Here is a 25,852-nt window from a genome sequence, read left to right on the forward strand (position 1 = left end):
AATGTGGAGGTCAAGAAAGAGGCCTGGGGCCAGAGAATGGGGAGAGAAGATGGGTGAGGCAGATATTTCACGCTTTTCACAGAAGATGTGTTTCCATGAAGCACTACGAAAAGTGTGGTTCTGATAGTCCAAAACAAGTCCAAAATGTTTTTTCCCATGACATACGTGTTTATTCCAAGATGTTATATTTTCAATTCTGAAGACTTCTGTCTTCAATTGGCAATAGTTCCTAAGCTTTTAAATATATCTTCCGTATTTAAATTTGTCTGTTCATGGTGTGACCCATGGTTTGTTTTTGTTTTTCTTAATATATTTTTATGTTTAATCAACACATGGTAATTGTATATATTCATGGGGTGCAGTATGACATTTCAACACATGTATGCAATGTGTAACGATCAGATCAGGGTAATTGGCTTATCTATTGCCTCGGATGTATCATTTCTTTGGTTGGAGGCATTCAAAATCCTCTCTGCTAGCTATTTTGAAATATTCAATTAATTGCCATCAACCATAGTTAACCTAATGTGCTGTAGGATGTTAGAAGTTATTCCTCGTATCCAACTGTGATTTGTTAATCTTTGAAAGGTGCTTCCTTCTCTGATGGATGCTTCTGTTATCCTTCCCATGAAGCCAGAAATTTTTAACAATATGAACAATTGTCTAAATAACCCTAAGTACTCTACAAATCCCATTCTTATAACACATACAACCCAGAGATATTCTTACACTGATTCTTAAGGTGACTTGTACAAGAATTTTACTTACAGCCTTGTGACATCAGGAAGTTGAGTGTGGATTCCTGGAGGAGGAAGCAGATAAAATGCAGCAGTGTATACCTAACTGAATAGGTGGGTCCTTGGGAGCGAGAGTCTAAAGGCCCACAGAACAGCATGGGTGGATCTTACAATTGTGGGGATGAGAGAAATAAACTAATAAGATATATAAAGTACTATTTACAGAATTAAAGTGCATGCACCACAAACATTAGACATTGAAAAAGAAAGCATATCAACATACTAAATACAATACTAGTACAATTAGTATTGTTATCTATGGTGAGTAGAGAGGAGCAGGAGTGGGAGAAGGAGGTTAAAAAAATAAAACCAGAGAAGGACTTTGAGTGTACCAATGTTTATGTTACTTGAATGAATAAGTTCAACTTAACCCTCTGTACCTAAGAAACAAAAGGAAAAGTTTTATTTTGATGTATTGACTGACTAATTTCCTCCCTCCCCTCTCTTTTTCCTTTTTTAATTTTTGGCATACATGTATTCTAAGAATTTTGTGAACTTCAAGAACCCTTGTGGAGGGGTAGATAGGCGACTAGGGCATAGAAGTAGACACTGTGAGCTCCATAAATCAAAAATTTTGCTGGGACGCTTGAGCCACACTTTGTGGAAATAAAGAACCAAGAAGAATCAAAACTGACACCGTCAACCTCCAGCTCATACAAAGCTTCTCCACACCACATTACATGGAGAAAACAGGAGGGCTCCAACACTGCCAGACGCTGGCTCCAAACCTGCTTGGGAGTCATTTGGCAGACCAAACAGGTGAGCACCAAGCATCATACACTATTCCCCCAGCCACACCTGGGATAAACCAGCACAGCCCCTTGGCAGACTAATGCCCCCATGAAAAAAAAACAACAAAAAATACCCCTGAACAATAAACAAGGAATGGCAGAGGGGGAGGGGTGCTGTAAGCACATCAGAGAAGGTGATAGGGCAAGGAGCTGATCTCCACATGAACTTTTAGTAAACAAAGTTTGGAAAGGTAGAAGGGCTGACAGTGGGCCAGTGATAAGCTGCTGCCTGAAATAGGACAGGAAGCAGTACAGAAAGCTCATCTCCCTGAGCCAGTGAGCAACATCCAAAGTCAAACAACACTGCAAAGTTGAAAAACAATCAGTAAACCATCACAACATGCTGACATCAGGGGGGTGGCTGACGGATCACTGACCTTGCCCCAGAGAAAGGGGGCAAGACAAAGAAACAAGCCCCCAGTAAACCAACACAGTGAAAACCCAACTCAAAATCAGGGATGGCTGGTAGGCTACAGAGCTGATCTCCAGAACCTGAGGACAACATACAAACTTAAACTGCCACACCTCACTGAGGGAAGAGCTGACTAAGCAGCTGCTGCTGAAAGACAGAAGAAAAACTGGTGAGACTCCTCAACCACGTGGCGAGACTAAGACAGAGCTTCTGCTTAAATACCAACATCAGGACTGGATACTGAAGGAATAACACCATAACTACTAAGATTGAAATTCTATTGTTCCTGAACCTGGAGGTTTTTTTGTGTGTTTGTTTGTTTTGTCTGTTTGTTTGTTTGTGTTTTTTAATCGTTATTGTTGTTTTGTTTTGTTAGTTTTACTATTGTGAGTTAATTAATACTAAATTACACCCAGACCAGGGACAGAAATAGCATATGTACATGAAGCTAAAAACCCAAAACACCCACAAAACAAAATTAAACCAAGGGAAAGAAAACAGGTGACTGAAACCACCAATAGCTTATCAAGAACATAGTTACACAGTATCAGTGGAGCAATGGGAAAAAAAAAGGGAATGGAAATTACTCTCCCCCCTAAAATAATTTAACACAGGATTCAGAGGGAAATGAAGAAAACTGATACCCAGTTCCAGACTCTAACAAAACAAAGATAAACTATGACAAGGAACCCAATCATGCCCACAAGAATACTCTGAGAGAAGAAATCCTGTAAGTAATCACTGAGAATTCCATGGAGATGTTACTAGACATGGTCAACAAAAACATACAAAAGGCACTCAAGAAATTCCAAGACACCAAAAATAAAGATATAAGAAGACACAGAAACAAATAAATGAACTTATAGGAGACCTAAATAAACACCATAGTAAAACAGAGAACACTACAAATAGAGAGATAAATGAATTAAAGATGAAAATTAACACTACTAAAGAGGAAGTGACCCATGATATGGAAAACCTCATAAAAAAAGAAAAAAACAGAAATACAAAACATACGGAAGCCCACTCCAGCTGACTAGAACAAGCGGAAGACGGAATCTCAGAACTTGAAGATAAAATGGAAATTAAAGGAAAAACTGAAGAGCTGTTAGTCAAACAACTCAAGACCTGTGAAAGGAATATGCAAGAATTCACCGCCTCCATCAAAAGACCAAATCTGAAAATCATGGGTGTTGAAGGAGAAGAGGTGCAAGCAAAAGGGGTTCATAATATAGTCAACAAATAATTTCAACAGATAATTTCCCAAATCTAGACAAAGCTATGCCCATTCAGGTACAGGAAGCCTCCAGAACACCAAATAGACTTGACCAAAATAGAAGTACCCCACAGCCTATTATCAGTAAAACAACAAGCACAGAGAATAGAGAAAGAATATTGAAGGTTGTAAGAGAGAAAAAACAAATAACATAAAAAGGTAAACCCACCAAAATCACAGCAGATTTCTCAATGGAAATATTTAAAGCAAGAAGGGCATGTAGTGAGGTATTCCAGGCACTGAATGCAAATAACTTCAACCCTAGGATACTCTACCCAGCAAAACTATCATTCAAAATAGATGGAGCAATAAAAGTCTTCCATGATAAGCAGAAACTAAAACAATATATGACCACCAAGCCACTACCACAAAAGATTCTTCAAGGAATTCTGCACACAGAAAATGAAAGCAAACAAAACCATGTGAGCACAGGCAGTACCAAACCACAGGAGAAGAAAAGACAAGTAATCAGAGAGTAACACTGATTCAGCTGCACACAATCAAACCCTTAAACAACAAAAACAACTAAATGACAGGAATCACCACATACCTATCAATACTAACACTGAATGTTAATGGACTTAACTCCCTCATCAAAAGACACCGTTTGGCAAACTGGATTAAAAGGAAGACCCAACAATCTGTTGTTTACAGAAGACCCATCTCATCAACAGAAACAAGCACTGGCTTAGGGTGAAAGGCAGGAAGATGATTTACTAAGCCAATGGCCCCCCAAAACAGGCAAGAGTAGCAATACTTATCTCAGACAAAGTAATCTTCAAACTTACATTGATTAAATGAGATAAAGAAGGACACTCCATATTTATAAAAGGGGAAAGTGTATTTGGTGTACAAAAGGAAATAACAATTATCGACCAATATGCACCCAACATCTGTGCACCCAATTTTATCAAACATACCTTAAAGGACTTAAAAGCGCATATAGACTCCAATACAGTGGTAGTGGGAGACTTTAATACCCCCCATCACCAATAGATAGGTCATCCAAACAAAAAATCAATAAAGAAATTCCAGAACTAAATCACACCATAGATCAAATGGACCTACCTGATGTCTATAGAATATTTCATCCAACTTCTGCACAATATACATTCTTCTCAGCAGCCCATGGAACCTTCTCCAAAGTTGATCATATCTTAGGGCACAAGCAAGCCTCAGCAAATAAAGAAAATAGAAATAATCTCATGCATTCTATCTGATCACAATGCATTAAAATTAGAACTCAACAACAAAAACAACAGTAGAAAACATGCAAACAATTGGAAGCTGAATAACACATTGGTCAATGATCAAGGGGTCATTGATGAAATAAAAGAGGAAATTAAAAGGTTCTTGGAAGTTAATGAAAATGAAAAAAAAAACACAACTTACCAGAACTTATGGGACACAGCAAAAGCAGTCCTAAGAGGAAAGTGTATAGCCATGACTGCATATATTCAAAGTACAGAAAGATCTCAAATCAATGACTGAATGCTACATCTCAAACTCCTAGAAAAACAAGAACAAGCAAATCCAAAAACAAGCAGGAGAGAAACAATAAAAATATTGCCAAGATTAATGAAATTGAAACAAACAATCAAAAAACCATACAAAGAATCAATGGAACAAAAACCAGTTTTTTTGAAAAAATAAACAAGATTGATAGACCCCTGGCAAACCTGACTAAAATAAGGAGAGAAGAAACTCAAATCAGTAAAATCAGAAATGCAAAAGGGGAGATAACAACAAACACATGGAAATCCAGAGAATTATCAGAGACTACTTTGAGAACCTATATTCTAATAAATTTGAAAATCTTAAAGAAATGGATAAATTTGTAGATACTTATGACCATCCAAAATTGAACCAGGAGGATAGTAATCGCCTGAATAGATCTATAACACAAAATGAAATTGAAGCAGCAATCAAGAGTCTCCCAAAAAAAGAAAAGTCCAGACCTGATGGATTCTCTGCTGAATTCTATCAGACCTTTAAAGAAGAACTAATACCAACTCTCCTTTAACTTATCCACAAAATAGAAAGGGCAGGAACACTACCTAACTCATTTTATGAAGCCAGTATAACACTCATCCCAAAACCAGACAAAGAAACCTCCAAACAGGAGAACTACAGGCCAGTCTCCTTAATGAACGATGCAAAAATCCTCAATAAATTAATGGCAAACAGAATCCAACAACATATCAGAAAGATCATCCACCATGACCAAGTCGGCTTCATCCCAGGGATGCAGGGATGGTTCAACATACACAAACTTATAAATGTAATACAGCACATTAATAGAAGCAAAGACAAAAACCACTTGATCATCTCAATAGATGCAGAAAAAGCCTTTGATAAGATCCAACGCCACTTTCATGATAAAAGCTCTAAGAAAACTAGGAATAGAAGGAATGTACCTCAACATTGTGAAGGCTATATATGACAAACGTATAGCCAACATCATACTTAATGGAGAAATACTGAAAACATTCCCCCTAAAATCAGGAATGAGAGAAGGGTGCCCACTATCCCTACTCCTATTCAACATAGTCCTGGAATTCCTAGCCAGAGCAATAAGGCAAGAAGAAGAAATAAAAGGGATACAAATAGGTAAAGAAACTGTCAAAATATCCCTATTTGCAGACGATATGATCTTATACCTTAAAGACCGAAAAACTCTACCCAGAACCTCCTAGACAATACAGCTACAGCAAGGTGGCAGGATACAAAATCAACTTACAAAAATCATTAACTTTTCTATATACCAGCAATGAACAAATTGAGAAAGAATATATGGAAACAATTCCATTTACAATAGCCTCAAAAAAAATCAAATACCTAGGGAGTAAACTTAACAAAGGATGTGAATGACCTCTACAAGGAGAACTATAAATCCCTGAAGAAAGTGATTAAGGAAGACTACAGAAGATGGAAAGATCTCCCTTGCTCATGGATTGGTAGAATAAAGAGTAAAAATGGCTATACTACCAAAGCAATCTACAAGTTCAATGCAATTCCCATCAAAATCCCATTGACATTCATCACAGAGATTGAAAAATCTACCCTAAAGTTCATTTGGAGACACAAGAGACTGCAAATAGCCAAAGCAATACTCAGCAAAAAGAACAATGCTGGAGGCATCACGATACCCGACTTCAAACTATATTACAAAGCAATAACAATAAGAACAGCATGGTACTGGCACAAAAACAGACATGAAGACCAGTGGAACAGAATAGAGGACCTGGGTATGAATCCACACAGCTATGCCCACCTTATTTTTGACAAAGGTGCCAAAAACATACAATGGAGAAAAGACAGCCTCTTCAACAAATGTGCTGGGAAAAGTGGTTATCTGCCTGCAGAAAACTGAAACTAGATCCATGTTTATCACCCTGTACTAGTATCAACTCAAAATGGATCAAGAACCTTAATATCAGACCCAAAACTCTAAAGCTGGTACAAGAAAGAGCAGGAAACACTCTGGAACTAATAGGTATAGGCAAGGACTTCCTCAATAGAACCCCAGCAGCCCAGCAACTATGAGAAAGAATGGACAAATGGGACTACATAAAATTAAAAAGCTTCTGCACAACAAAAGAAATGGTCTCTAAACTGAAGAGACCATCCACAGAGTGGGAGAAAACATTTGCCAGCTATACATCAAAGGACTGATAACCACAATTTACAGGGAACTCAAACAATGAAACTCTCCCAAAATCAATGAACCAATAAAGAAATGGGAAACTGAACAAAACAGAACTTTTTCAAAAGAAGAAATTCAAATGGCCAAAAAACACATGAAAAAATGCTCACCATCTCTAGCCATAAAGGAAATGCAAATCATTCTAACAGAGGTGAGCTCCCCACTGCAGAGGAGCTAAACACAGTAACCTTTTTTTTTTATTCAAGTTTTTTTTTATTGTTTTATTATTCATATGTGCATACAAGGCTTGGGTCATTTCTCCCCCCTGCCCCCACCCCCTCCCTTACCACCCACTCCACCCCTCCCTCTCCCCCCCACCCCCTCAATACCCAGCAGAAACTATTTTGCCCTTGTCTCTAATTTTGTTGAAGAGAGAGTATAAGCAATAATAGGAAGGAACAAGTGTTTTTGCTGGTTGAGATAAGGATAGCTATACAGGGAGTTGACTCACATTGATTTCCTGTGCATGTCTGTTACCTTCTAGGTTAATTCTTTTTGATCTAACCTTTTCTCTAGTTCCTGGTCTCCTTTTCCTATTGGCCTCAGTTGCTTTTAAGGTATCTGCTTTAGTTTCTCTGCATTAAGGGCAACAAATGCTAGCTAATTTTTTTAGGTGTCTTACCTATCCTCACCCCTCCCTTGTGTGCTCTCGCTTTTATCATGTGCTCAAAGTCCAGTCCCCTTGTTGTGTTTGCCCTTGATCTAATGTCCACATATGAGGGAGAACATACGATTTTTGGTCTTTTGGGCCAGGCTAACCTCACTCAGAATGATGTTCTCCAATTCCATCCATTTACCAGCGAATGATAACATTTCGTTCTTCTTCATGGCTGCATAAAATTCCATTGTAAACACAGTAACCTTAAAATGTCAGAGGTCAATATGGGAAGGTGACTGGGAAGTAGTGTAGAGGTCAGGTAGAGATGAATCAATTCAGGTTGTAATACACTTGTGCATGGAAGCAATGCTAGGAATCTGTCTGTATAGCTATCCTTATCTCAACTAGCAAAAACGCGTTGTCTTTCCTATTGTTGCTTATGTCTACTCTTCAACAATATTAAAAAAAAAAAAAAGGAACCCTGGGGATAAGGGCTAGTCAATGTGATTTGATACAGAGCAGAAACAAGGGAGAAAGGGGGTAAAAAGAGGCCAAAAGCAAAGGCAGTTTAGCGGTTTTGTCCAGGGTCCAAAAAGAGAACAAAGCTATGCATAAAGTAAAGAAAAATAAAAGAATAGCACTTTCTTTTGTGTCTCAAGCACGAGGGCGACACTCGAAATGATATATCTATCTCTAAGGGGCAGAGATACAGAAATGGGCACCTGGTGACTGAGAAGAAGGGAAGGCAGGAACTAGAAAGGCCCCTGGGGACTGGACTGTGGGAATATGGAGAAGGCTACAGGATAACAAAGCAAGGCATCTAGGATGCAAAGAGACAAGGTTATTGGGGCAACATGAGACTGAGAAGGTTGGGAGCCCTCTCTTGAAAACTGAGCTGTGTAAGAACATGGCTATGGCACAATGCAGAGGCTTTCATTTAATACACTTTCACAGTCCTTTTATAATCTGAAACTTTTATTTTTAAATAAACCAGTGGTGCAGCATTTGTGGCACTTGGATTGTTGCAAACTCCACTTGGCCACATGCCTTTGCCATAGAGGTTTAAATAAGTATTTAGATGACATTTATTTAGATATTTAGATGACAAAGGTCCTCTTAGCTTTCTAAACTCTGAAACATCCTCTATTTATTAATCCAGCCTATAGGTCCCCAGCTCTTCCATGTGTCACTTAAAGCTGAAGTAGAAGCAGTCTCTATTCCTTAGGGTTTGAATGAAGCTACTCATCCTAGTCTGGGGATCTTATTATTGTTTTGACTCTGGTGAGACACTGGGCATTGTCTAAACTGGACCCAGCCATCTCTGGGGAATAGCAGTGCCTCTGTAGTGCCTACCCCACTTCCATTTTGGTGCTTGTTTTGCTTTGGTTCCTTATCCTGTAGCTCACCTGGTATCTTTGGAGTCTATCTAGGAGTGGGACCCCTTCTAGTTTCTGCCTTTCCTGCTTCCCAAACATGTCTCTGCCTCTCAGGAGACAGTGCTGCCCAGATCAGTTCATAACTGCTATCTGGTTAGGATCAACCCAGTATCTCTGACTGTAGGGAACTGACCTTTAAACAGGGCTTCCAGGCACAGATGGAGACCTGTGCCAGTGTTATCTAGTGCAGTGGATTAGTTCCTCTAGCAAAAGTTCTCATGGGCAGACAAAATCGCCCTTTAGGACAGAGGCTCATTCCCTGCCTGCTGGGAGAGTGGGTGGCTGAAGCTCTCAGTTGAATTGGTCTCTTGCAATTACATTCTCATCCTAAGATTGCTGCCTCACCAAGGAGCGTCTCTTCTTTCCTGAGCTGCCCTCATCCAATGATTGGACAACCTGCAGAATAAAGGCATGGCCCCTGTTCCACTGTGATGCTACTCAGAAGGACTGTGCTATCTTAAGAGCATCTTCCTAATAACTCTTCTACCTGGTCTATTGACTTTGTCCGCTCTCTAACCAACCTCAATGCCAAGCTCCAAGTGCTCCTTGCATTGGAGTCCAGCACTGGGAAAACAGGTGGTATTGTGTTTCAGATAAACACAGTTACATTGAAGAAAATACTGTCAGCTTATTATGCCCTTCCTAGTCATTTCTAATGTCCTTGAGACCTCAGAGATGGGAGTTGGATCTCTTCTTCTTTTTTCCCTTTTGGGTTTAATAGCACAGATGACTCTGGAAGGAGCCAATCTGTCCAGTCACTGGCCAGTTAATCAGCAAATAGTGCTGGCCAGAGAGCTTCACTACACTCTAAGAGGGTTCTAATACCCCACCTTCAAGGAAACTGATTTAGAAGTTCTTGCTTATAAAAACCTATCAATTGAGAGACATTTTCATTATCAAAAGGTTCTTTTTCTTACAGAAGGATTCACTGCACCATTCTTTAAAATAGAACACTCTTTAGATAAATGAAAAATAGGGTTCAATTGACACTCTTTTTTAAGGTATTGCATAAAGTAAATTATAAGTGTAGGGCCTTCACTTATAGGTTTTTCAGAGTTCAAGCTGGTTTCTGGGGCAGGACCACTTTCTGAGGCCCACAGACTGAGCAGTGCCAGAAAGAAAGGAGAACCAGGGAAGAAAGTCAACATTAATTTGGAGTCCTAAAATCCTGGGTGGGGTCCTTGGCCACTTTCTTGGAGCTTTTATCTCCCTTCTGCTCCACACATGGCACAAGTGAAATATTTTTAGTCACTACTTTCTAATTGCTTAAGAAAGCCATCTATATTATTGATTTAGGAAAGCTAAAACATCCATCCATTTTCCACAGACAATTAGTTTATTGCTAGAGCTACATCTTTTATTAGTTAGCGTTTTGTCACTGTGACCAAAATACCTGACTCAAACAACTTAAGGGAGGAAGGGATTTATTTTGTCCCATGGTATCATCCATCATGACAGGGAGGGCATGGTGGAGCAGAGCCATTCACACATGGCAGGGGAAAAGAGAATATAGGAAGAGGACAGGGCAAGATATAGTCCCCTAGGAAATGCTCTAGTGATTTATTTCCTCCAGCCAGGCCCCTCCTCCTTCCTTTTACCATGTCCCAGTAATGCCATCATAAACATCCATCAAGGGAATCCTAATTCATTCATTAGGTCAGAGCCCTCAGGATCAAATCTCAGCTGGAAACACCATCACAGACCCCCCAGAGGTGTGCTTTACTAATCCTAGGCATCTCCCAATCCAGTCAAGTTGACAATGAAGATTAGCTGTCATGACCCTGAGTTTTAAAATGACACAAAGTCAGAGAAAGAGAGAGAGAGAAAGAAATCACACAAGGTCATTTTGTGCCTAATGAACATGTTGAAATGGGAAGGGGTTTATTTAATTATTTAAATTAAAAATAATGTTTTGTATTTATTACATAAGATCTTGTTCTACATTTAACAGAGACTTAAGAATTTTTCAAACCTACTCAGCAGCCCCTTGTCTTGAGCGTTTACATAAAGGGAGCTAATGCTCCCTTTATTTTTAACTGAAAAATGAGGTTATTGTCGATGGACATCCAATATGTTAAGCTTTACATCAGAAAACTTTGGAATGCTTATTAAAAGTACAGCCACATAGTTTTGATTATTGTTTGATGACTAGACTACCTGAAGCCATTATTGTAATAGATCCATAAGTCAGAGTGAAGGGTCTGCTCACAAGTCCTTTGGTCCAACACCTCGTTTCATAGAGAAAGAGTCTTAGGGAAGGCGAAATGACTTTCCTGAAACTATGTGGCAATTCAAGAACAGATCTGGACTAGAACATAGGTCACTTCATTCCTGGTCCACTAATCAAGTCACATCTGTATTGTTCACTTGGGACTTGTTGATACACCTACTACATATCCCTTTATTTTTTCCTGTGAGAATCTGGCCTCCTGAGTGGAGCCACGTTTATTGAGGGCATGTGCTCTTAAATTCCTACTATTTGATGAAGATTTGGAGTCTAGCGGAGTGGTTTTTCTATCCTTTCTCTGTCTCCTTCTGTGCCTCCTAACTATGCTATTTTTCTCCTGCACTGCTATTTGAGATTTTATCAGGTGATTGCATGATCGAGTCCTCTGTTCCACCACCGAACACCCAGTTTCCTATAGATTCTGCTTTCAAACTGTCTCTTGCTTCCAGCCTCTTCATTCTTTACCCACTTCCACTCTTGGTCATTCTTTTTCTCGACCTTGACTACTCTAGAGTCTCCTAATTGGTTTCCCTTCACTCCAGTCTGGCTTTCCCTTGTCTAGTCTAGATTCCTCTGCCAGACAACTCCTACTATGTTGCTATAGTGATCAACTGTCTTCTGTGCTTTCTCTTGGCTTAACTAACTCTCTACCCATGTCTCAGCCTTCATTCAACATTCAGTCCTCATTTGTCTACTGTATCTTTCATGCTTCCCTACTTACACTAGACTTGCATGGTTCAATGTGGCAGCCATTAGGCATATGCCACTAGGCATATGTGTCATGGCCAGTCTGAATTGAGATGAGCCATAAGTATATAATACATCATAGGCTTTGAAGACTAAGAAAAAACAATTTAAACTATCTTATTAACAATTTTTGTATCAATTACATGTTGAAATGATAATTTTTGCAGATACTGACAAAAATAAAATATTTTGTTAAAAATAATTTCACTTTAAAAACGCTTTTTTGAAGCTAAACATTGATCTACCATTTGATCCAGCAATACCACTCTTGGGGATATACCCAAAAGACTGTGACACAGGTTACTCCAGAGGCACCTGCCCACCCATGTTTATTGCAGCACTATTCACAATAGCCAAGTTATGGAAGCAGCCAAGATGCCCCACCACTGACGAATGGATTAAGAAAATGTGGTATCTATACACAATGGAATTTTATGCAGCCATGAAGAAGAACGAAATGTTATCATTCGCTGGTAAATGGATGGAATTGGAGAACATCATTCTGAGTGAGGTTAGCCTGGCCCAAAAGACCAAAAATCGTATGTTCTCCCTCATATGTGGACATTAGATCAAGGGCAAACACAACAAGGTGATTGGACTTTGAGCACATGATAAAAGCGAGAGCACACAAGGGAGGGGTGAGGATAGGTAAGACACCAAAAAAATTAGCTAACATTTGTTGCCCTTAATGCAGAGAAACTAAAGCAGATACCTTAAAAGCAACTGAGGCCAATAGGAAAAAGGTGAGCAGGAACTAGAGAAAAGGTTAGATCAAAAAGAATTAACCTAGAAGGTAACAGACATGCACAGGAAATTAATGTGAGTCAACTCCCTGTATAGCTATCCTTATCTCAACCAGGAACACTTGTTCCTTCCTATTATTTCTTATACTCTGTCTTCAACAAAATTAGAGATAAGGGCAAAATAGTTTCTGCTGGGTATTGAGGAGGTGGGGGGGAGAGGGAGTGGGCAGAGTGGGTGGTAAGGGAGAGGGTGGGGGCAGGGGGGAGAAATGACCCAAGCCTTGTATGCACATATGAATAATAAAAAAAAATGAAAAAAACCATAAAAACGTTTTTTTGAAAAAAATGGGACTATTAGAAATTTAAACTTACTCCTGTGACTTATGCATTATTTTATTCATTTTTTTGTGGCAGTGAGGCTTGAACTCTGGGCCTCATGCTTAGCTAGGCAGGAACTCTGTCACTTGAACCACTCCCCTAGTTCTTTTTGTGTTGAGCATTTTGAAGATAGGGTCTTGAGAACTATTTGTCTTAGCTGGTTTCAAAACTCGATCCTCCTGATCTCTGCCTTCTGAGTGGCTAGGATTACAGGCATGAGCCAAAGGCACCTGGCTTCATATCTATTTTTATTGGGAAGTGCTTCCCGAGACAATTCAGAATATTTGTGCTGCTTGAACTTATCTCACACTTTCCTGTCTTCATTCATATTGTTTCTACCATCTAGCATATCTCTACCTTTCTCTGCAGGTCAAATTTTACCCTTGAATTTGGCTGTGTACTTTAAAAGATGTATCTTCCATACATAACAGCAGGTGCTTCCTCTCTTGAGCAGCATAGAGTGCAAAGAGTGCAGGCTCTGGAGACAGACTGCCTTCAAATTATAGCTTCATTCCAAATCTATAGAATTTGTGTTATTGTAAAATCTATAGCATTTTAAGATTAAATAAAAATGTTTATAGAATACTAATACAACATTTAGAATAATATAGGAACAAAGCTGCTCACTATGAAAGATTAAGTCTCATGGGTTACAGCTCATAACAACGCTACTTCCTTGGCAGGGGTCAGGGTGGATGGGTTCAGCACCTTGGAATTAATTGACTCTTCTGTTTTCATGGGTCATCCTTAAGTCTATAAAGTGCCTATGACTGGTCCTTGACTCTTGGTTCCCGACTGGTTATACCTACGACAACTGAGAGGAAAGGTAGATGTTCTCATGTGGTTCCTTTCTTTTGGGCTCAGGTATCTCATATAGGCATCACCTTTTAGGGAAATGATAAAGAACAGTGTCCCATTAAATGTTTCAACTCTAGGGAGCCACTCTGCAGAGTTTGCATTTGTTCATTGATTTCTACAAAAAGTTCAGTCAGTTGGAAAGCTCCCATTGGAAAGTACAGTTTGAGTGACTGCCTTCCAAGACTGCCATTCCAGAACACCCAAGAAACTTCTGTGAGAGTTTATGAATTATTGTGTGAACTAAGATGTTAAGAAGGTTCCCTAGTAATGGATTTTCCAAGTCATTTGTGCAACAACTAAATTAAAAATATAAAGCCTCAGAGGAAAATGGTAAACACCATGTGAGCCCTTACTCAAAATTCATTTAAAGTTTTCTGAAGACACCAAGCAAAATAACCCAATCTATTCCCTAAACTGGAATTCTTCTAGCAATAATATAACATGACAAGAATAATTCTGGCAAATAAAACTACATGTTGAATTCTCCTCAGGGAATGTCTGTGTCATCTGTAATGATTTCTCAAAAATATTTTTCAGAAGCAGAGAATATTATGCTGTCAGGGCAGTGACATTGCAGATATGCTTCAGAAATTTCTTTCATTACAAGCTTCTCTTTCCTGACATTAAAAAACTTTATGTATTTATTTTGAGTGAGCATGTAAGTGCTGCTTGCAACTGATATACTACATACTTTTAATTAATCTGAGGATGGGTTTCAAGAACCTGAAATTACTGGCATGTGCACCTTCACTATTTATGAATTCATCTGCTCTGGTAGACACCAATTTGTGTAGTTGTTTGGCTTATTAAGTGCCCCTTTCTCTGGAAGCCATATCATTGCTGGTTGCATTGTAGTGGAAAAATCTCATGGAGCCGGTTGATTCTATTCTTGGAGCTGGGGAAGAGATGGTAAGTGTGAAAGTGCTTTGGCTAATCAGATTCTTTTACTTCAGAATTTCAAACTTTTAATAGAAGGAGGAGTCGTCTTTGGAACTGGCCCATTTTAAAGGTGGACTCTAGAGAAAAGTTCCTTGATTTCCTGTTGCTAAGATGACAGGTTCTCTCTGGATCTTGCCAGCATCCACTTCTTGATCATTTTACGAAATTCGTCTCTTACAATTAAATTTGTCAGAGCTGATTTCTGGTGCTGGTAAATGAGAAAAACTAAGTTTCCATGGTGAAGTAACTCACTATTTCATTGATCATGTGTATATAATGCAGACAGGGCACATACTGGTTGGTGGTCAGAGAGAAAATAGAAGGCTATAACAGTGATTCCCCATGGGCCTCTCAAAGCTGGTGTCAAAGGCCAGACCTGAACTTATGCTCAGCTGCCTCTACAGAGTGAGTCTTAAAGAACTGACTCTTCACCAAGGCTAGAAGGGATGACCCCCTCCTCTCAACTCTGCCTTGTTTATGACCTTCCTCTAGTTTTTTAAAATCACCTTCTGCATTGCCTGCAGCCATCTGAGAGCTGGCCCTTCATCTTGTATGGCTGTAGTACTAAGCTCCTGGAGGGTAGGGACTGTGTCTTTGGATCCTACACGTTGTCCTCTATACATTTTAGTGCATAGTTCCTGAGTGGTCAGCAAATCTGACTTGAAAATTTTAATTTCCTTTCTCTTCTCCTCCTCTTTCTTCTTCTTCTCTCTCTCTCTCTCTCTCCTCTCTCTCATTCTTTTTTTGTGGTACTGGGGATTGAACACAAGGCCTCACACTGCTATGCAAGTACTCCACAATTGAGCCACACACCCTCATCCCTGACTTGAAGCTTTTCTATGTGTCCAGTGTGAGGCCTAGAGATGGGGATGGGAAAGGAAAGTACTGTTGGATGCCCTACTGGGCAGATGGGACAGAAAATAGCCTTTAATAGGTGTGAGGACGGATGTTTCAGAGATAGCGTGGTCTGGGATGAAAAGGCCAAAATATTAGACTCCAGGCAATAATGAGGCTCTGCTATTTTGAGATTCTAACTTATTCACCTCCCAGGTTGAGAGAACCAGTGAATCATTTTCTCTAATTAACACCTCCCAGGAACAAAATTGTTTATCAGGCTTGCCCCTTGGATAATAGATATTTACTGTGAAACCTCATATATGGGGTGTGGGCTTTTTGGTCTTCTCTGCATCACCAGATGTTACAATAATACTTTGTTATTAAGTGAAACCTTGATTTCCTGGTAGTTTTGACTCTGCCCCCTTTACAGTCAGAACAGGGGCTTTACTGCTCACTCAAATCTGCAGCGCAAATTAGTTTCTAACCTGGTGTTAGAAACTGATCACCCCAATATTTATCCTACTTTAGATAGTTTAGATATTTAGGTAATTTGGGGGCTGTGTTGTATCCTGCCTTGTCACACCAAAGTGTCCCTACTTCTATGGGCTCAGAGATGTCTGCTTCTTGTCATGAGGAGTTGGGAAACCAGGAATCACCTCACTGCATCAAAGTCAAGGACAAATGCAACAGCTGTAAGTTCAGTTTTATTTATAAATTGGATTTTTCTGAATTTAGCTCAGGTGTCCTTAAAGAGTTGTGGTTCAGGGCCACACAGAGAGAAGCTGTTAGTGGCTTGTAGCCAGGGGGTGTTATCTCCCAGTGGGGTGGAAGATGGAGCAAATGAGGACCCTTATGGAGAAGCTGTTAGAAGCTGCCTGCCAAGTCAGAGAGTCTACCTGCAGGGTGAGAGGGATTCTTTAAATTTTCTTCATTAAAACAAAAGAATAGATTAAAAAATCTACCCTAAAGTTCATTTGGAAATACAAGAGACTGCAAATAGTGAAGGCAATACTCAGCAAAAAGAACAATGCTGGAGGTATCACAATATCCGACTTCAAACTATATTACAAAGCAATAGCAATAAAAACAGCATGGTACTGGCACAAAAACAGATATGGCAACCAGTGGAACAGAATAGAGGACCTGGATATGGATCCACACAGCTATGCGCACCTTATTTTTGACAAAAGTGCCAAAAACATACAATGGAGAAAAGACAGCCTCTTCAACAAATGTGCTGGAAAAGTGGTTATCTGCCTGCAGAAAACTGAAACTAGATCCATGTTTATCACCCTGTACTAGTATCAATTCAAAGTGGATCAAGGACCTTAATATCAGATGCAAAATTCTGAAGTTAGTACAGGAAAGAGCAGGGAATACTCTGGAAGCAATAGGTATAGGCAAGGGCTTCCTCAATAGAACCCTAAGCAGCTCAGCAACTATGAGAAAGGATGGACAAATGGGACTACATAAAATTAAAAAGCTTCTGCACAACAAAAGAAATGGGGAGCAGTAGAGGTGGGTAAAGGGCAGAACTAAGCCCTGAATTAATGTGATTTACTGCTTTTGTAATAAGGAAAAAAAAAAAAAAACCAAAAAGCCCAAGAAATTATTGCTCTCCAACAGGGGAACTGGATCCAATGCCAAAGTATTCCTGTGTGAACCTGCTTGGCTCTACACTTCCACTGAGATTTTGGGAGCTTGGTTCCTTGTTTTACGTGACTTGCTAGGGGACATCATTCACTTTCCCCCAAAGCATGATTTTTAAACTAACCAAATCTGGTCCTCCCAAAGATTCTTACAAGGAATCTGTTTATCAGCACAGTCAGGTTTAAGAATTGCCTCTAAAGCATGGCTAGGAGAGCTGAGTAGTCAGAACTGAAGTTTAAGATCAATTTTTACCTTGGGCCTTTTTTTTTTCTTGAGAATGGAGATGGGGTGGGATGGTGGAATTTTAAAAAGTTTCTGAAATTTGGGATTTTTTTAGGATTAGCCCAACTGCAGGGAGTCTGAAGGTAGGGCTAAGCTGTTCTTGTAAGAGCTTAGAAAGCTTTGTCTCTGTGGACTCTTTCCTGGGGCCTGCTACCTGGTGTTCCCTGTACTGGGATCTGGGGTGTTATCTGCACTGGGAACTCATCTGTCTTAATTAAGCTATCTTGGTGTTTTTGTTTGTTTGTTTTTATTTTCTTTGTTTTTAATAGATCTTGGCCTAGAATCAATTCGTCTCTACTGAGTAAAAAACATTGAAAATTAAATAATTTAGACAGGATATATTAATATGAGTAAACTTCAGATCTTCTCTGAAGCTGATATACTTGCTCATTCCCATTCAAAGGGTATACTGGGAGCCTGAAGACCCTAGGACCTTGCTGCTAACATAACACAAAGATATAAAGAACTCTCCCCTCTAACCAAGAACACCTTTTCTCCTACTTATTTTGTAGGGTAAAGATTTTTAAAACGTCATTTAGATGTACATGCTAGCTAGTATACGTGCTTCCTTTTTGCACTGGTTTATTGTTCTTAATAGCTGTCTGCTCAGTGTAATCATCATATAGATCAATAAACACTTTAATCATAAGACCTCTACAAGTGGCTCTCACTCACACCATGATGATTCAAAAACAAGGGGAGAGAAAGGATTTTGCCCCGCCACAATGCATTTGGCAAATATCTAGAGATATTTTAGGTTGTTACAATTTGGGAAATCAGTACTATTGGCAGCCAGGGATGCCAAAGATGCAAAACAGCCCCCCACAACAAACAGCATCCAGCCCCAAGTATTAAAGTTCTAAGGTTTGATTTGCTTGGGGAAGGCTTTATGGGGAATTGACTGCTAATCATGGTTTTTCTTAATGCCTTTGCAACAAACCATCACAGAATGGCTTTTATTCATCAAGAACTACATATTTGGATTGTTTTTCTTTTTGTACAGCCCTCTGAGCAATTAATCAAAGATTTCTGATGTCTTTCTATCTTCTCTTAAAAGAACCTGGGATAGGCATGCAGAGAGAAGACTTCATTCAGTCTTATTTTTTGCTGGACCCTTACTTTCTTCTTTCCTTCAAGGTCTAGCTTCCTCACTCTTGGCCCATGAAGCCTTCCCTTGGAGACCTCAGTCCTTAGTTGTTGACCCTTTCTTTGAATTCCTTAGAGCCTTGAGGTCTCTGTCCCCATCTACACCAGTCTTGGGTGTGTTTCCACTTGGGTCATGGCTCTGCAAGGACAGGTCTTTTTTGTTTTTTCTTTTTTTTTTTTGGTGCTGTGATCAAACCCAGGGCCTTGTACATGCTAGGTAAGCATTCTACCACAGGGCTACATCCCAGCCTGCTCTGCAAGGACAGGAAGCACACCTTCCACAGGTGCATGTCTCCACAATGCTGAGTACTGTTTTGGACCCTGATTTCCACTAAAACTGGGAGGAGGAGGGAGACACTCAGAAAAGATATTAGGGTACTAATATCCTCCTGGGACAATGGACTGGTGGATACACACATTTTATCCTTCCAGAGTCTCAGATTGTGTCTTATAATAAAGCTTAAAAATTTAATCTCTGTTTAGTAGGCACAACATGCAAAAAATAAATTGCCACAATTATTATTAGCATTTTCTTACTAACAGATTTTTCAAAAGCTGTTTCCATATCAAGTAGATCAACCTTTCTGTTGTCATAGAGACAAAGATCTTTATATAACTATGTGCAAGGTGAGATTTTTTCCCCCTCCTTCCAGTTGCCTAGAGCTAATAAGAAAAAGAAAGGCAAGGAGTTTTTTACAATCAATTTTTTTTCTCCCTAATTAAAACAAGTGAAATTGTTGGAGGCTATTTCTTGTATCATATTTGAGTTTTTAATACTTAGGTTTTTAGTGAAATGTGGAAGGGGTGGAAAGAAATGAGCAGTTTGAACATTGTCATTTTTAAAATTTGTAAGCAGTGGGTTTGTCAGTGATAAGCAATTATAATCCATTTTTCTCTTTTCTTCTTTTTAAACCAAAAAGTGAACTTTGGATGGCATAGTTGTCAAGGCCTGAAATGACTAAAGCATAAACCAGAATCTATGGAAGGATGTTGGTGAACTTTAAGGTGCTCTGTGATACTCAATTCCTCCAGCCCCTAGAGTATGGGATGATTGTCTTCTCTACAGAGCCAAATCCTGTGGATAAGCAAGTACAAGACACATCTCCTGGAAATCTTACCTAAAAATTTCAGCTCTCTTCTCTTTATGAACTCCTGATAACTTGTTATTCATAACATTTTTTCCCATTTTGTTTCTATCATTATTTACCCTTTCATTTATTCATTATAAAGAACAGGGGATATCAGCATAACATTGTCTACTTTTCCTGTTATTTGCCTCACTATTGAGTTATACCTTTACCCATCCACCTTCTTTCCTTGAGACACAGAACTATCCTTATTTTAAGATTAACTGTTCCCATAAGTTCTTAGACTGCTATAGCCCTCCAATCCCTGCTGAGATCTCCCTCTAACAAATATGGCTCTTCCCTCATCCCTTGTATTTTCAGTCTGTCCTTCTCCATGGATTACTTTCTCTATTCCTCTTTGAAGAAAAAGAATACTTTCCTCCATCCTGCTTATTTCTCATCCGTCTCTGAGTCTGGGGTTTTAATTTTATGTTCCCCTCCCCCCTTTTCAATAAAAAGGTGTTGTGTGTTGGGGGGGGATCATGGGGAAGGGAAGTTTATATTCTATGCAGAGCAATGGCTCTCGAACTTTAGCATGCATCAGAACGATCTGAGGGAGTTGTTAAAATGCAGACTGCTGGGCTCTACCCCCAGAGTGTCTGATTCAGTACATGTACATGCCTGAGAGAGTACATGTCTGACAGTTCCTTGGTGATGCTCCTGCTGCTGGTCCAGGATCACATTCTGAGAACCATTGTCTTAAAGTAACAACCTTCCAATCGCTGCACAGGTATTTCTCTTGTAATATGGGTGTTAGATTCACTGTGCTGTGCCCGAAAGTTATCCTGTTTTGGCCTAACTGGCTCTGCCTCCACAGGGTTCTCACCCGAAAGACAAAGTTACTTCTCAACCATCTGGTCTTAGGAAGCATGTTCTTATGTGGGTTCCCACACTTGTCTAGAAGAGGATGCTTTCCATGGTAGATGCTAAGATAGAGCCTGAGGTAGGAAGTTGAGGATTCTGTATAATACAGCATGGATGGTAAAGGACTTCTCTTTTGAGAACCAGACTTGCCAGCCATGTTTTTATTGTGCCTATCTCCCACTTCACCCCTAATCTTAGGCAGCACTGTAAAGTCTCTTGAGGGTTTCCAGGCTGTGAGAAAAAGTATTCAGGTTTGTTTTTTTCACTTCAGCTTTCTTCAGGGAGCAGGTCCCTCTCTGAAGACAGCATGAATGTGGTAGCAGGAGCTATTTGGGAGATCTCAGTGAAAAACTAACCCCCAAAGGAATTAGGACTTGGTTCACCCATTCCTTCTCTTGCTCTTGCTCCAGGGAGTTTTCCACTCAGTACCAAAATCTGAGGAAGTTGGGAGTTATTTTTTTTAAGATTAAGGAAGAGATAATTTCCTTATGAAGACAAGCAAATATAAAAAAGATAATTAATAGATAAAGTGCTATCTTTGTAACCCAATAGCTGAGGGACCTTGAGCAAGTTATTCTGTTTTTTGGACCTTTGTTTCTTCTAATCTGTGTTAAGTACAGGCAAGTGAGAAAGGCTATTGGTGGCACAATCAATCATAAGAACGACAAGGGAGGCTGTCACAAAGGACAAGGATGGGAACTTGGAAGGCAGGTTCCAAGGATATGTTGATTGATTGATTGAAATAAATTCTATCAGCATGGTCATTACCTTCAGGGAACAGAGATGACAAGATAATTAATGGAAACTAATTAATATAAACCCCTCAACCCTTAAACTGTTTCTCTAACCACAGCTATTTCCAGAAAGCCATTAACTCTTCCTCAGGGGTGGTGAATTCTTCAGGCCCCTGATCAGCTGCTGAGAGTCCAAAGAGGGTATGTGTGTGAGGTGGTGGTCTCTTTCCTTCCCCAGCACGGAATCCCATCATCTCCAATGGGGTAGAAAGTAATGAAGACCTCCAACAGCCTGGTGCCTTTTGGATACTCCAGGAGTATCCCCTCTTCCCCACTCCTTTTCTTTACTCTCTAACAGTTTTATCTAGATGTAATTCATGTAACACAAAATCCACCCATTTCAAGTGCCATGGCTTTTAGTATGTTCATATGTAACCATTACCACAATCTAATTTTATAAAATTATCACCCTCAAACCCACACTCATTAGTAGTCCTCCACTGCTTTCTATTCCCCTCAACAGGGGGATATCTGGCCATTCATAGAATCAGGAATGCGAGGAACCCTTTTCTAAATGGAAGAAAGACTTGGCAACGCTTTGGTTCACTAGAAATAAAGGCCCTTTCCCGTTCTTTCCCCCTGGCTCCAGGAAACAGCTTCCTCTGTCCACTTGAGGATGTAAACATTCTCTTAATCACGCCCCCTCCATTGATTAGCTAACCAGACTGAAGTGCAAGCTCTTCAGGGCAGGAGCTATATGCTCCCTGGGATGCAGGTGGGCCTTGGATTCAGGAGGTGAGCCTGCCATCATGCCTGCTCACAGGTTAGATCACCCCTGGACCTAGTACCTGAGTACTCTATTCCTAGAGGGCCATAGGCGTCAGAGCCCACAGCAACCCACGCTGACCTGGCTGGCCAAGGCTCAGAGACCACACACCCACTGCTGATTGAGGAGCATCACACCCATGTTCCCTTCCAGCAGCGGCAGCAAGCGAGTCCTTCTCCTGGGGCTTCCAGCAGTTGCATGCACCACTTGCCTCGGCCTCACCAAAGGAAAGATGGGATCTGGGCTGCCACGTACAGCCCCTAAGCTCTGGGTTCTTGTTTGCTAGAGCGAAGCTTTTTGCTCGCAACTTCCAGCAAAGAGCGTCCAAAGAGTAGGGAAGGCAGGTAGCAGGAGCGAGCGAGGGTCCCTCGTGGAGGGCCGCGGTGGCCGCGGCGCGCGTACTCACAGTCGGGCGAGGCCGGCGCGCGGGCCGGGGCAGCGCAGGGCACCGTCCGGCGCGCAGTTGCAGGGCTCGGGACAGCGCGTCCCGCGCAGCGCTCGGGACAGCGGCGGCAGCAGCAGCAGCAGCACCGGCAGCTGCCACAGCGCCGGGGACCTTCCCATGGTACGAAGCATGTGTGCGGGCTCCTGCCGCTGGGCCAGTGTCCTGGATCGCCCGAGGTGCTGCCTGCGCCCTCTGCCCGCCCCTCGTCCTGCCCACCCCGCCAGACCCGGTCTCCCCTCCTGCCCTGCCCCACCCCCGCGCACCCCTCTCCAAGGCCCTGCACTCCTCGGCCTGGGACCTTGGCTAGCTAGCCCATCACCGCCTTTTGCTGTGTTCTGTCCCGCCCTCTACAACCGCATATGGCCCAAATTTTAAGAAGTAGAATACTTTGGGTGAAAGGCTGGGAGTTCTGAATTCTGTCCCCTTCCCCACCTCAAAGTCGATGTTATGTGATCTGCGGCACTAACCCACACCTGTCTTATTTTTTCAATGAAAGGGTCATATGCTAACTTGGCATACCCACATCAGAAGGGGTGGCCCTTTGGCTGTTCAAAGGCTTCTTCTCTCCTTTCTTCCTCACTAAGTCCCTCCAGTTACAGGTAATCTCTTGCCTCCCCACCTTCCCAGTGATTTCTCTTGGTAGTAACTGCTCTTCTCCTTACAGCAAAGGTTTTGGGTCTGTTCTATCTCTCAATTATAGATCGTGAGGTCCTTAGGACTAAAATCCAAATCAGATTTAATTTTTGTGTTCTCTGTGACTTCTATGTGGTAGTTCCCCGATTTGTTGAATGAATGAATGAAGGAATGAATGAAAGAATGGAAGTCCTATGTTCTGCGCAGCAGCTACACCAACAAAAGGTCCAATATCGTCTAGACCCTGTGACAGGTGCCCTGCCGCACATCACGTCTAAGCTTCACATCAAACTGACAGGGCATTTATAGCAAGAAAAAAGATGCCCCGAGAATACTCAGTTTTCCTGAAGTTATGCAGCTTGTCAGTAGAGGAACTCTGTGTGAACTCTTGTCATCAGCACCTGCCTTCACCAACACAGCAAAAACACTGCTATGTGATCTGCACTCCTAGGGACTTGTAAAAGAGATCAGATTTTATGATAGCCATGGGGGTGCACCATTCTCACCTCCCCCTCCCCAGTTCGATCGTTAAACATTGTTCCTCCCAAGGGTCTGTTTGGACTCTGGAAATCCTGGGCGTCTTGCAGGAAAAGTGGACATTGAGAGCTGGGAAGGTGTCTAAGGCTCTCAAACAGGAAGCATAAGAATAGCTTTCTTTCCTTCCAAAGTCAACTCTTATAGGCAGGCTCCTCAGTCACCAATCTGCAGTCTTTTGCCCAAGGGTGGTAGATTATTATTAAAGAAAATCATTTGACTTTGATCACATTGTGCTAGTTGGCACAAAATCAATGCTTCTCTCTATAATTTGGTCTTTTCTGGATTCCTCTGCCCACTGCTTATCGATGACTCCTTACGCTTGGCTTTCCCTTGTCAACTGATCTTAGCATTGTCAGGGTATAGGTTCCAGTTTCTAGTAAGTTCTCTCTCTCTCCTATGAACAATAGAGTGAATAAATGAAACCTAGGCTCAGTAAATTATGTGAGAAGAGTTTAACAACATTGCTTTGTTTATTCTCAACCACAGTGTTTCTGTCTGTGTAAGTATCAAGTAATTATCTAAGACTACTTTGGGGTCATGGTGTCTCTCCTCTTTTAGCTTTGTCAGATTTTGCTAGGGAAGTTGAGGTAACACTAGGCTTTTCAAGTTTCTGCTATATAGCCTGAATTGCAAGAGAGAAGTAATGAATAGTTCCAGGTAGTTGGATGATATTTATTTCAAAGCTTATGTGATTTTTTTCCTTTTTACTCCATAGCTTAATTTATATGAGCATGCATACAAATAGTGTGCCTTATTATCTATCTCTCTATCATCTGTCTATCTATAATGATTACTCCCAACAACCACTGAATGAGAAGAATATACATATCACAGAAAAATTATTTAATTGTGTATTCTAGTAGGAGAAGAACTGGGAAATCAGGACACTTGAGAAGTCCTCTTGGTTCTGCCATCAGTCATGTGACTTGGTCTTTGGTTTCTTCATCTGTTGGAAGAGGGATTGGAGTTCATTATCTCCAAGGCTCTTCTATTTCTAACATGTGTAGACTTTATGAGCAGCTTCCATAGTATTGCTGGGAGAGGGGAGGAAGAATTGGGGTATATATATTAACTTACAGCATCTTTTGGAAATGAAATCCTATTTATATGAGGTGAGGTTGTTCATGTGGAAGAAAGCTCACAACTGTAAAGGATTTTCATAAAATTTTGCTATGATTAATTTTCATTGAATCTTAATTATCACCAGTCAATTCCGGCAACATACTCTTTATAAAAAAATCACATGGAATTGTTTGTTTTAATCACAAAAAAATTGTTACAAGGGAATTTACCTTTTATACTCATTAATATGTGACCTACTTATAGTATTTTTAAATCTGAGGGACTTTTGTCCTATATTAACTATGCTTGTAGCTACTTTTGTCACAGAACGTCAAAGCAGCGTGACCCACAGGATTGCTAATTACCTTTTATTGACAAAATAAATTTCATGGAATTCACCTTAAAGAAATAAAAATGTCAGACAGTACAATCAGAGATCCAATAAAACACACCAAGATCTTAGAACAGAGCTGCTCATATTTAGGATGCAGAAGGATCAGTAACAAAATGTGAGAAACAGAGTTTCCTTGGACTGCTCCCAAGAGATTCTAAATCAATAGGTATGAAATGGGGCCCAGAAATCTTCATTCAACAACCTCTCTTATGTAATTTTGATGCAGTGCTTCCAGAGCATAATTGGAGAAACACTAAAATGGAAATCTAGAATTGAATTAGCCTCAGGAAGCCTAAAAATCCTTATTAAGGACTTTGAATGAAACCTAAGGATTTTGACACTTTGTTAAATAAACCAGCAAGTAGTAACCGTGGTGGTGGTGGCAGTGTGTGTTTGAATGTTTAAAA

General features: G+C 40.5%; 1 protein-coding gene across 7 annotated transcripts in view; it reads right to left on the minus strand.

Moving 5' to 3' along the window:
- Positions 1-22,993, minus strand: part of Lhcgr (luteinizing hormone/choriogonadotropin receptor) — a 70,252-nt gene extending 47,259 nt beyond the window's left edge. For 2 of the 7 annotated variants that reach the window (XM_074049651.1, XM_074049650.1), the window contains exon 1: positions 22,781-22,990. In XM_074049651.1, the coding sequence (XP_073905752.1) occupies positions 22,781-22,950 (170 nt within the window). In that variant the 5' untranslated portion in view covers positions 22,951-22,990. Of the gene's footprint in view, positions 1-4,344; positions 7,183-22,780 lie in introns of those variants that run through there. The other 5 variants (XM_074049655.1, XM_074049654.1, XM_074049653.1 and 2 more) reach the window with 3 other exon arrangements.
- Between the last annotated feature and the right edge of the window lie 2,859 nt (positions 22,994-25,852).

This window comes from Castor canadensis, chromosome 12, assembly GCF_047511655.1.
Source record: "Castor canadensis chromosome 12, mCasCan1.hap1v2, whole genome shotgun sequence".
NCBI lineage: Eukaryota > Metazoa > Chordata > Mammalia > Rodentia > Castoridae > Castor > Castor canadensis.